The sequence below is a fragment of the Phocoena phocoena genome, chromosome 1 (genome assembly GCF_963924675.1).
Source record: "Phocoena phocoena chromosome 1, mPhoPho1.1, whole genome shotgun sequence".
Classification (NCBI taxonomy): domain Eukaryota; kingdom Metazoa; phylum Chordata; class Mammalia; order Artiodactyla; family Phocoenidae; genus Phocoena; species Phocoena phocoena.
The window spans coordinates 38862088-38875904 of NC_089219.1; the positions used below are offsets into that span (position 1 = coordinate 38862088).

General features: G+C 35.7%; 1 protein-coding gene across 5 annotated transcripts in view; it reads right to left on the reverse strand.

The window, feature by feature from the left end:
* Positions 1 to 1519: 1519 nt before the first annotated feature.
* STIL (STIL centriolar assembly protein) overlaps positions 1520 to 13817 on the reverse strand; it is a 52252-nt gene continuing 39954 nt past the window's right edge. For 2 of the 5 annotated variants that reach the window (XM_065877426.1, XM_065877408.1), the window contains 3 exons: positions 12543 to 12706; positions 11007 to 11257; positions 2233 to 3022 (listed from right to left, as the gene is read on the reverse strand). In XM_065877426.1, the coding sequence (XP_065733498.1) occupies positions 2233 to 3022; positions 11007 to 11257; positions 12543 to 12706 (1205 nt within the window). Of the gene's footprint in view, positions 3023 to 11006; positions 11258 to 12542; positions 12757 to 13817 lie in introns of all 5 variants that reach the window. The other 3 variants (XM_065877391.1, XM_065877417.1, XM_065877400.1) reach the window with 3 other exon arrangements.

Consider the following 13817-nt stretch of genomic DNA (forward strand, 5'->3'; position numbering starts at 1 on the left):
TCTCCAAAGTCTTTTCATCCAACTTTTCCTCTATTAATGCTGTTTCCAAAGATGCCGAAAAGCTATTGTAGATACTAATTTGTCAGATAACTTCCAGAGTGAGTTATCTTCTTAGAGAACTTCTAGAGAGGCTTCAGTGATGGTCCCTCTTCTCTGGATGTTAGTAGGAGACATGTTTTGTTGAATTAATCTACAGTCTAAATTCAGTCTCCAAAACTGCTTAAGTGTCTTATCAGAGGCCTTGAATTAGATGTGCTAACAGCAGTGATGGAATTAAAAGCCTTGGGTTCAGTTTTTATTGCTCAGATAGAGAGCTTCTTGTTTAGTGTGAAAATTACAGGATTCCCAGAGATAATGGTGTAGTTAATGAGGCTGTCAGTGAATCAGCATTCTCTCAGTTTTTTAAATAATATGCAATATAAATTGTACTTACACTCACTTCCTGGGTGAAACACTGAGGGCTAAAGTTAAACAGAACACACTTGAAGTGGCGATGACAATTCCATTACTTAAAAATTTACTCCAATGAAAGCTATAAGTGGATTTTAAAAATATTTATTAAAATAACCGAAGCCCCAGACGTTGCCAATGGGAACAAAGGTAAACACAGAGAATCACCATCAGTGACACTTCTATATCTTGATTTTAACCTGAAAGGGCAATGTAACAGGGAGGTGTACACTAACTGGTGCCTAGCTCCAGTGGGGAACAGCAGAGAGCATCATGTTGCCATACTTTGGCTGGCTAAGTATAAATTGTTTCATCAGATTATTACCTTAGAAGGCCCCAGCTGGGTATTTAGAGACCCAAAGTCCATTTCTCTCCAGTTTACATATCAAATTTTGATATAAGGCAACGACGTCTTAATTTAACTTCAGCAGAAGAGCTTTCTCTCTCAAGTGAATGAGGACTTTTTCATTTACATTCAGAAATAACAATTTAAAACTTATTTTTTAAGAAGGTGAGGAAAGGAAGCAACTACTGATGCACTAAACAAGTTGGATGGATCTCAAGGATATTATGCTGAGTGAAAACCAATTTCAAGAAATTACACACTATGATTCCATTTATATTAGCATTCTCAAAATGACAAAACTTCAGTGATAGAGAACAGATCATTGGTTGTCAGGAGTTAGTGTTGGAGGGAGGCTGTATTTTAAAGGAGTAGAACTAGGGAGTTTCTTTGTGATGATGGGACAGTTCTGTATGCTGATTGTAGTGGTGGTTATGCAAATCTATAAGTGATAAATTTTCATAGTTATACACCAAAAAGTAAATAAATGAGTGCAGCAACTTGTGAAACCTGAAGTCTGTGGTTTAGTTACGAATATTGTACCCAATGTCAATTGCTTGGTTTTGATCATTTACTATGGTTATATAAGATATTATCATTGGGGGTTGCTGGATAAAGGGTACACCTGAACACTCTGTATCATTTTTGTAATTTTTGGGGAGTCTAAAAAGTTTTTTTTTTAAAAGTGGAGAAGGATATGCTACAGCAGAGGACAAAGGAAAGGAGTCCATCTAGACATTTTTATTAAGTTCCATTAAAAAATATTAAAACATCTGAAAAACTCACAAAGTTTATAAAACACACTCATACTCAGTAATTTTCTTATTATGTGATAGCTAGTGTTATATGTTGAAAATGTTACATTAACACCAACCCACAAGAGTGCAAAAGTTTTACTTCCACAGTATTTAACAAACATGCATCTTAAGACAACATCTATACTCCTTGTATAAAAGATCTTAAGTTACTTTTAAAAATAAAACTTTCCCCTTAAATTCAATAGGGGTTGATTTAGCTAATTTACTCAGGGTCATGATAACTTTATATTCTTTTGGTGATACTGGGTAGATGCAAAATGCTAGGAAAACAGACTCACTTTTCAAAATGTACAGTATAAAAGAGCAATTCAGATTCATAGTTGGATAGCATCTGCTTATCTAAATTTGTTGAAATAACTGATCTTAGGATTTGTTTAAAAAAAAAAAAATCCAGTGATGCTGAACGCCACTATTTGAACAAAGGGCATTTAGCCCTCCTAATAGCCAGCCATCTCATAGACAATCAGGTCACTTGTTCAGCTCTTTGCCATCAGCTGCTACCAAGAAAGAGTGATCCCTAGAATGACTAGGAATTCCAAAACTATCAAAAGGCTCTGGCTTCCATAAGTATCTTCAGGAGACATCCCATCCTCATATCAGGAAGGCGGGGGAATTAAAAGTTTAAAATAATTTTGGCAACTGTCTGAGACGCTTCACGTCTAAGAAGGTGCCTACTGAATTCATACTATTCATTTGCTTTAAAGTGTCAGAAGGTTTCAAGCTTTCAGGAAAAATCGGAGTGTCCCTTACATTTTCTTTCTCAGGATGTTGGATGAACTCTGCTTTTCCAGTTCGGAGTTTCACTGCAGGACTTGATTTAAGGTTCTTTAACAAGAAATCTGGGTTTTCATTCAACTGTGGTGTTGCTTTTGGCTGAACAACTTCATTTGTAATATTTCTCAATACTGGCATATCTGTGTGGGTGCCCATGGAGTCACAGTTACAACAAGTAGTTACCTCACAAGCATTGCTAGAAGGCTCTTTCTGACAATCAAGTTGTTCAGCTATGCATGTAAGGTTTTGATTCACTAAGTGTTCACTCTTGGTATCTGTATTGTTTGGAGGCTCCTCTTCATCTTCACTATTGTCACTGCTTTGAATCAGTCCATATCTCTTCATGTATTTTTTGGTTGCAAATGACATGTTGTTTGGTGAAATTAAACTAAGGCCCACTGTGTTTCTGTCTGTATTAATATGTAGAAGACTAAAAGATGAGTCACAGTTATTTTGGTTTGATCGAGTGAGAGACAGTTGTGACAGCTGATTTTCATTTAAATATTTCAGAGCTATAGCATTTGCCTCCATGCTCAAATCCACACCGTTGGGGCTTAAGCCACTCATGCCAACGTTAGCAAATGACATGCAGTTTAATCCAGAGATCACTGCTTCAGGGCTGATGCATGCCAACACACTGAAAGACAGAACAGAGCAAGCCATCATTTATCTTATTTTGAGTACTAAACAGTGTAATTGTAAATATGTTCCATTCTATGAAGGTAACAGTAAGTCTTCAGCTTTAAGCTTGATGGTGCTTTTTATCTGAGAGCTCAGACATCTAAGTCTTGATGATCCAGATACATTCAAGGGGTAACTATGATAACCTAGAAGGTAATCCATGATGCAAAGACTGAAAGTGGAACACAAATTAATTTTCCTAAATTTATATCAGTTATGGTTTTAAGACCAAATATAAGACCCCAAAATGTAAAGCTTTTTAATATTGGTAAAATAAAAATAAATAAAATCAAACAGAAAACACATCTGATAATATAACATTACAAGATTTGGTGAGTAGCTCAGAATGTTACATTGTTCATAGTTGAAGAGATTCCATTTGTAATGAATGAAAAATATCAACCAGTCTCTGGATATGGACATGTGTGCGTGTGTGTGTGTATACACCAATTTTCTTTTGTTAGATATAATCCTCACTCACTTTGGTTGGTTTAACTCATTAACAGTAATCAACTGACTTGCCTTTTCCTGTATATCACATATACAATAATAGCTGCTAAGTTTTATTGATGCCTTATTATGTGCCAGGCACTCTGCTAAACATTCAGTGCCTTATTTAATTCTTGCAGAAACCTTTCTCTGGGAGGTTGTCCCTATCATGTATTTCAACCTTATTCTCCATTACAACAATTCACATTTCTCTTCCCCTACTCTTCTGTTTTCTCCTTGGCACTTATGGCTACCTATATATTTAACTCACAGTTCTTATTTATAGTCTAGCTCCCTCATGAAAATCCATGAGGGCAAGGGATTTTTTGTCTCCTTCCCCCACCACTGCAGTATCCTTGGTGCCTGGAACAGTGCCTCGCACAGGGTAGGCATTCAATAAATATTTACTGAATGAATAGGTATTATTTTACAGTTGAGAAAACTAAGGAATAGAGATTTTAACTAATTTCCCTAAGTTGAACAGCTAGTAACTGGCAAGCTGAGCCCAGGTCTGCCTTACTCTCTGGGACTCTATAACCACTGTTTCACTACACTGTATTCAGCAATTTGTATTTTGCTATCAGAGTTTTTCTATTCCCTAAAAATCAGAGTCCTCTGTGTACTATTATATTATATATATAATACATATATAATATACAATATATTATTATTATATTCCAGTCAAACAATATGCTATGACTTTCCATACCATCCAACGAAGAAATTCAGCTGTTTTATACATGCCAGCCACTGCCTGCATCCCTACCCTCACAAAACCCAAATAACTATCAAGTATTTTTATTCTCAAAAGTACCTGAAATTCTGAAGAAACTATTTTCAACCATCAATATCCCCTAAAACCAGTGATGTCATTACCAAACAATGGAAGAATGTGCTTAATAATGCTGTTCTTTATAACTACCTTGGAATTCTTCCTCAACCTTCTTGGTATTTACTGCTTTGGAGACTGTCTTAATAAGATGGAAGAGATAGTACCAATCTATCTAGATATTATTCTTTTATGATATATTCATAGTGCTAATATCTTCTGAATATAAAGTCATTTTTCTACTTTCTTTGCCTATTTCCTCAAAATTATAAGCAATTTGCATATTAAATCAGACTTGTACATATTAAAAATATATATCTATAGATAATATTAATGTAAATAATATGAAGGCAAATAAAAACTTCTAATTCAAAATGTTAAATATTAAGAAAAAGTAGATCTAATTTGAATTAGATCTTTTTTTTAAAACCATTTTTAAAAATTGAAGTATAGCTAATTTACAATGTTGTGTTATTTTCAGGTGTACAGCAAAGTGATTCAGTTATTTATATATATATATTCTTTTTCAGAGTCTTTTCCATTATAGGTTATCATAAGATATTGAATATAGTTGCCTGAGCTGTACAGTAGGTCCTTGTTGTTTATCTATTTTATATGCAGTAATATGTATACGTTAATCCCAAACTCCTAATTTATCTCCTCCCCCCAACCCCTTTGGTAACCATAAGTTTATTTTCTATGTCTGTGAGTCTATTTCTGTTTTATAAGTAAGTTCATTTCTATCATTTTTTTTAGATTCCACATATAGGTGATATCATACGACGTTTGTTTTTCTCTGTCTTACTTCACTTAATATGATAACCTCTAAGTCCATCCATGTTGCTACAAATGGCATTATTTCATTCTTTTTTTATGGCTGAGTAATAATAGATCTTTTATAGAACGGTTAAAAGATCCATATAAATCCATGAAAACAATCAGTATCAGTTCAAAAGGTTCTTCAAGTTTCATTGTCTAACACAGCTAGCTAGTTTCGATTTGGGGTCTGGAGGAAACACCATTACTTTGAAAACAAAACAAATCAATAATACTCAGGACAAATGCATATAAACACTAGGGTTATTAAGATGAAAAGCAAAAGTAGGCCATCCCACTGATCAAATCCTAAAAGCCTTGATCACAGATATACTATATTAGAATCTCATTAGATATACAGTCACAAAAGGATGATGAGAGTCCATTTATGTTTAAATATGAGAGTCACATGCCATCAATTAAGGGAATTATTCCAGCTTACTTAAAGATGAAAACCAACCCTGACTACTGTCCTGTTTGAATCCCAATTAGTTACCTCCTACTTATCCTACATAGGGTTTTCAACTAGAGAAAACATACCATTTTCAAGTAGAGAGCAAGGAAATAACTAGAGAGACTGCTAAGGATCTGTTTTGAATTCAAAAGGTCACTCCAATTGGGAATATGCCTGTAGAGGCTGCTGCCAGTCCTCCATCTTCCCTACAATTTCTAGGTATGTCTGGGACCTTCTTTCATTGTTTTCCTGTTTTTGGACCTTCTTAATCTGCAGTGTTACGGAACAGGAAAACAGAAAGGAAATCTTCCTTTCCCTGTCTCAGCTACTCTTCTGGCTAGAAGATATGCTCCTGCAGTCCAGAACTGGAACGTGAAATAAGTTTTCACATAGCTACAATGACAAAGGTAGCTGGTTTATAGAACTAGGACAACAACAGGCATTACAAGGATTACAAAGATTACTTTTCTGGAATACCAAACTACAATTTATACACTATTTCTATAGGAAAAATGGGTCTTAAATTCTAAACAACTGCCTTATGAACTTTCAGCACACCAACTATATTATACCAATATCTGTTAAAAGATAGCAACACAAGGCCATAAATACTGACAATAAGTATTACAGAGGAACTTATAAAAATAAGGCATTCATTGTAAACTTCAGTGATGACCCGAGTAGTTTGGATTTCCTTCCTTTATCAATCCATGAAGACCCACCAAATGTGGTAGAGGCAATGAGGATTCACAGATAAAACACAATCTTGCTGGAAAGGCTATCACAAGAACATGCTATATAATTTATTAGAAACAAGGTACTCTGAGAGTACAAAACATCAATATTCTGGTGAGAGGTCCCAGAAACATTGACAAAGGAGGTGACGTCTGAGTTCAGCTTTGAAGGATAAGGATTCTGGCAAGCAGAAAGATAAAAAAGAGCATCCCAGGTAAAACTAACAGCAAGGAACTTTGCAAATGCCAAAGATGGGTAAACTGGAATTTGGTAGTAGAGAGTGGTAGGAGATTATACTAAAAGAACTAAGTTCAAGACAAACTGTGAAACAACGTGAATTAATTAGGTAGGCTTTAGATAGTCTTATGCTTGGAATCTCCTCTCAGCCTAAGACTACTGACAACAAAATATGACTTATATGTGTTAGAGAAATAGTTTCAGTGCAGTTTCATTTTTAATCACAGTAATATAGAGAATCCATTAATAATGCATAAAATATAAATTAAAGATAATTTAAGAATTTTTGGTCTAATTTAGCACAGATCTTTAAAATGGTCAATTTTAATATAGGGTAATTATAATACAGTATGAAAATATGCTAGGTACCTCTCCTATGTGCTTCCATGATATACTATATCCTTCCTTTTCATAGCGGGTATCAGAGTATTTTATAATTGACTATTTATTTGTGCATCTTCTCCACTGAACTATAAGATCTATGAGGGGAAAGATGTCTTTCCTAGGTTATCTTGTATACCATGATATTTCTCATAGCTGGCTCACAGTAGCAGCTCATTATATATTTATTGAAGTAAAATGAGTAAAAGTATTGGTGAACTACTAACACATATAGCTGGTAGGAAGGTAAAAATCTTACTCTTTCAGAAAGCAATGTAGTGACGGCCTTAAAATTTTCCTACCATTTGACTTAGTCTTTCTACTTCTGAGATTCTAGTCTAAGGAAATAATCCTAAACCTAAAAAATGCAATCTTGGCAAAAGGATGTTTATCATAGCAATATTTAAAATAGTAAGACATTGAAAACAATTTGACTCAGTTCTGACAAGAGGGGAAGGGTTAAGTAAACAAATACTATGCCCTACTTACTGGTTTATTAGTTCCCCACTAAAGATGATGCTTAGAAGACGTTACAACAACTTTGAAAACATGATTATTTTCCAGTGTAAAACCAAAAACACTTTTTTGGGAGGGTATGTACAGTATGGTCAAAACACAAAGCAGCAAAATATACACCACCGTTAAGACCCCACCAAAAAATTAAACAAGCAATAAGCATAGAGCAAAATAGTAAAAAAACAAAACAAAACAAAAAAACTATGGACTTTGGAGTTAGAAGAGTAAGTTTAAAATTACAGGTGTGGGGTCTTGAGTAAACTGGTACTTAATTTCCTCATCTATAACACATGTATAATAATAGTATCTATCACATAGATTATTGCAAGGATTAACTGAAATAATGTTGCATAAAACTTCAGCACAGTTCCTCATACATTATGAGCATTCAATAAATGGTTGCTGTTAAAATTATTTTAGAAAAATAAAAGGAAATACAAAAGCAAAATTTTTAATAATAAATGAAGTTGGTTGGTATGAATATGTTTTGTTTTGGTTTTTTTTGGCCTCGCGGCTTGTGGGATCTTAGCTCCCCGACCAGGGATCGAACCCAGGTCCTCAGCAGGGAAAGCACATAGTATTGTTTTTGTTTTGTTTTGTTTTGTTTTTTTTTTGGCGGTACACGGGCCTCTCACCGTTGTGGCCTCTCCCGTTGCGGAGCACAGGCTCCGGACGCTCAGGCTCAGCGGCCATGGCTCACGGGCCCAGCCGCTCCGCGGCATGTGGGATCCTCCCGGACCAGGGCACGAACCCGTGTCCCCTGCATCGGCAGGCGGACTCTCAACCACTGCGCCACCAGGGAAGCCCCGAAAGCACATAGTATTAACCACTGGACCACCAGGGAATTCCCCTGAATATGAGTTTTCCGTGTCTACTTTTCTAATTTTTCCAAGGTTTCCAAAATAAACATATTACTTTGACAATGGAAACAAAACAAATATCAAACTCTATTTCCAAAGCTCTACAATATTTTACACAATTTATAACATAAAATAAAGCTTTTTTTAAAAGTTTTCATCTGAAGATATAGCTATATCATTGTAAAATTTAGCCAGTTTACCCGTCTATGGAAATGATTAATTTAATATATTGTTTTGAACTGAAAACAATTTTTTTCACATCAGCTTTTACTTCCTTGAGAAAATCATCTTACATGAAACTAAAATCCTATCTATGAATGTATATCTATGGATTTTTCAACTCATATAGGTAATTGAATATTAAAAATGGGAATAGCCCACAATATTAAATGAAAACGTCTATTTTGTAATGGTAAGTAAAGAAAAATAAACAAAATTATATATATAGTAAAACAGCAACTTTGTTTCCTAATTTTCTTTGGGTGTTATTAGTTCAGATGACATTTTCTTCACTTTGTAAAATTCCAACCCCGAGCATGTACTATTTTTATAGCATAAATATATAATATAAACTGTCCTTTAAATAAAGAGAAGAATGTGACTACTCCACACTGATACATCAAAAAGGCTTTACTTTCCATTTCATTATAGGCATTTAAAAACAGAATCAAGTTCATTATATACTGAAAATTTATTCATTTCAATGTTTCACACTTAAGAGATTAAAACAGGGTGGCCACTATGAAGAAATACATTACTTAGAAACTATTCCCGGGCTTCCCTGGTGGCGCAGTGGTTGAGAGTCTGCCTGCCGATGCAGGGGACATGGGTTCGTGCCCCGGTCTGGGAGGATCCCACATGGCGCGGAGCGGCTGGGCCCGTGAGCCATGGCCGCTGAGCCTGCGCGTCCGGAGCCTGTGCTCCACAACGGGAGAGGCCATGAGAGTGAGAGGCCCGTGTACAGCAAAAACAAACAAACAAACAAACAAAAAAACTATTCCCTACAGGCAGCCATACCAAAACGTAAGGGCTCCACACAGATGACAGGGTGATTTATGCATTTTAACAGATGTATATAGCCTCTATCCCAAGAGTATTGAAATAAAACCTTCAGAAATGCTAGACTCATTCCTACACTGGTGGTAGGCGTATAAACTAGTAAAACTATTTTGGTGGGCAATGGCAACATCTACCAAAGCTTCAGATGCACATATCCTTTGATCCTGCCTATTTCCAGGAATTTATCCTACAAAGACACTTGCACAAGTATATGTAGAATGATGTTCACTTAGCATTGTTTGAGATAAGAAATAAGAGATTCAGCCTCAAAGTCCAATAACAGAGAACTTGGGTTCACTATATTATAGTACATGGGCACAACAGAATATTATCCAGCTGTTTAAATGCATGAGAAAGAACTGCATATACCTATAAAGAAAAGTACCTAAGATATAACGTTAAGCAAAAACCCCAAATTGCAACACTTATCACACAGATACATACTTGAACATGCCTAGAGCATTTCTAGAAGAATACCAAATTAACAGTTAAGAGAAATAACCTAGGAGGAGTCAGACTGAGGAGTCTGGGACGTGGGGGCTTTTGCATTCTATCTGATATTCTTGCATGTTATTTGATATTTTTTTAAATCATGAAATTGTATTATTTTTATAACTAGAAAATGACATCAAAAATAATTAATAGAAAGCACACTAGCCTTAATAACATAATTTCCAGATTTTATCCTCTTTAAAACAAGTATGTGTTGAGGTGATCTTTGATGAAGAGGAATCTAAACAGAGGAACATGGCCAGTTGGAACTGGTGAGCAATAAGTAAGGTTCATATAACTATATTCTTCAAAACACATTTCTACAAAAAGGAATTTTTTTTAAAGGAAATAATCTTTTTTTAAAATTTATTTATTTTTGGCTGCGTTGGGTCTTCGTTGCTACGTGCAGGCTTTCTCTCTAGTTGCGGCGAGAGGGGGCTACTCTGTGTTGTGGTGCGTGGGCTTCTCATTGCAGTGGCTTCTCTTGTTGCAGAGCATGGGCTCTAGGCGTGCAGGCTTCGGTAGTTGTAGCACACAGGCTCAGTAGTTGTGGCTCGTGGGCTCTAGAGCACAGGCTCAGTAGTTGTGGTGCACGGGCTTAGCTGCTCCGCGGCATGTGGGATCTTCCCGGTCCAGGGCTCGAAGCTGTGTCCCCTGCATTGGCAGGCGGATTCTTAACCACTGCGCCACCAGGGGAGTCGCACAAAAAGGAATGTTTTTGCCTTTTAGATGGCACAACTGCATTAACTGTACATCCAGTAGCTGGCGCAGACTCCATCACCTCCAGGAAAACTTTTCCAGACATCAAAAATGAGCAAAAGCTCATTTCTCTTTCTATAAGACTCCCAGAGCATATTGTTGGCCAATATCCCTCAAATTACTTAGGTATATAACCTTCTCCTCTACTAGAAAAATCTAAAGGGTAGAAACAATCTCTTATATTCATCATATAGTAGACCCTGAAAAAAGGATAAGCCAATTGAATTGAGTGGCAAGCTTATACCTTTTTTCATGAGACAGCTGCAATACATTTAAATTTTTCTTTATCTTTTAAAACAAATTTTAAAGTTACCTGGCATGATCCACTTTATGTACATTTTTCTTCATTTTAGTAGGAGAGTCAATTTTTACTCCAAGGCTTCTTAGTTGCTTAAGGGTTGCATTAAGAACACAATCTTTGTCCACTGGTTCTGAATCATGGTTTTTTTTTTTAGTATGGTAAACATTCTGCATTCTGGTGCATTCGTGACTGATGATTACTGCTTTGGTAGATGGCTGCTCAGTTTCCTTGTGGGAGTTATTCAATAGGTGGTTCCCTTGACCCTGATGAAAAAAGAAAAAGGACATATTTGAAAAATCACTATTAACAGTCTTAGGAAACAAAAATGCAAATAATAGTGGTAAGTAATGCCAGAGAAGAGCAAAATATTATCCTGCTAAATTCTACAAAATATCAAATACATTTGCCAAGTTTTATGGAGTTTTTATAAAAGAAGCCCATCTTAATGAATGAATGATTTCATCAGATCCTACAGAAAACTTAGAATGTTTGTTCAGAATTTGTTCATTTTAAAACCAAAAGATTTAAAATCATTTGAGTAACATTTCAAGTATTTTTAAGGATTTATAGTAAATTCTTTACAAACAAAAGTTTAAAATCATGCCTTCATTTGAAAAATGATAATGTTTCAGAGTTATAAGTTTGATCTTTATGTTACTTTGAGAATTTGACTCCTCTCTTTTCTCGCTTTGAATGAGAATGACCTGTGATCCTATCTCTGCCTTCCTGACATTAAATCATATTTCATTCCCTTGAGCACACGGCTGCTAGCACCAGTCTAGGACCTAGCAGGCAAATAACAAATATGTGTTAACTCATGAATACTTAGGGCCCTATGACGTATGTTTAATTAGCCTTCAATTATAAATGGAGAAATCAAATGTTCCAAAGTCTACAATTGGTAAGTGACAGCCACGGTCATTCGACCTTCAAGTCCCAGTTTACATTCTAGCTTTTCCAAGATGACTATTTCCTCCAACCAGAATTACCCCTTTTTATTGTGTATTGCCTTTGCTTACAGCACTTCTCAGCCTGTCCTATAGTTATTTGTTACTGGTATCCATGGGCTATTTCCCATAGGTTTTCAAAGGCAGAGATGGTCATATTCATCTGTATATTATCCACTTAGTTCATTTTCTTACACTAAGCTAAGTATTCAATAAAAATCTGCTTATCTGAACTAAAGTCAGTAAATATTATCATAAATATTCTACTACTTTCCAATTTTCAAGTTTCCTGCAAACTCTCGCTTATTTTTCTGGTACTAACTTTAGTTTGAATTTGGCATAATGTCAACATACTTTTAAAACAAGACATTTTTTTCCTGGCTATCTAAGTATCTGATGACTGGCATGCTTACAATGAGTTACTGAATTTAGGTTATCATAATTTATGAAAAGCTAAAAGAAATAAGTGACATATCATTAATTTGGGGAAAAACTTTTTATATCAAGGTCCCAATCAGTTTAAGGATAGGAAAGGCTTAACTCACATACCCCAGACTAAATAACCATCACGCAAAAGATGAAATGCTTTACATTTTCTTACCAACACATCCTGGAATCGTTTCTGGTTATCAGATGGTTGATGAGGCAAGGGTTGCATTACTTGCTCAGTTTTGGGTTCCCCTGATGTTACAGAGCTATTAGTGGCGCCCTCTGTTGGTCCATTTTGGAAGCACATGCTTACACTCTCCGCCAGCAGAGGATTTGGAAAGAATACAGGCACATCAGGTTCTTTTCTCACAAGTGGAGAAGAGCTGCTTGAAAGGACATACATATATAAAGTAAGTGTTAGTTATCAAGGTATCTTTAATGTATATTTGAAGTGCAGTAACTTTGGGAGAACGGGGTAAGACTTGGCAGCATTCTGGTTTGTACCGTCAGCTCTCAGTGGTACTAGATAAGCATTTCATCTTGATTGGCTGTATATAAATGGTTAAGATGGTAAATTCTATGTTATTTTGTTTTACAACAACAACAAAAAAAAACAAGCAAAAACCTTAAAAGGTTTATTAAAACAAACACAATTCCTTATACTGTCAGTCAAAGCTCTCTGAAATTTGGTAGTCAACTTGGCTTTTCAGCCAATCTCTTTCAATGCCTGTTTTATTTTATATTCTGAACAAGCTGGATTACTAACAGTACTCTGAATTCTGCCCATAAATTTTGTCTACAACAGAACAGTTCTCAATCTTGGCTACACATCAATATCACTTGTAAAGTTTTAAAAAATACAACTGTTTGGACTTCTCCCTTCAGAGATTCTGAAGTGGTGAAGGGCCCCAATTTACCTGTATTTTCAAGTGCCACTGAGCCAAGACTTACTGTTCTAATGCCTTTAAATTGGCACACTCTCACCAAAATCCTGTCTACTGCTCGAGGGACATTTTAAAACTTTGCTTCCTCTATGATGTTCTAAAACCTTAACTGGGTATGTCCTCTTGCTTCTTTCAACCCCCATTAGCACTTCCTTTTATCTCTTAGGTCACATATATTCTCATTTATAATATAGTTTGTTCATTGTGTCTGGGGCAAATTTCTTAATCTCTCTGGGCCTCAGTTTCCTCATTCATCAAATGCGAAAAATGATATCCACCTCCCTGGGTTGAAAAACATGAGACAGGATTAAAGGAGATACAAAGTACCTAGCATAGTACCAGATAAACATAGTGGGTGGTCCATAACTGCTAGTTCTCTTCATCTCCTGCTGCTATCCCCTTGCTTCCTAAATATCACATTGAACCTTTATCTTCAACCATGTTAACTAATTTCACTTTAGTGAAAATACCAAAACGCAAATGTAGAAGCAGAAATCCAGCCT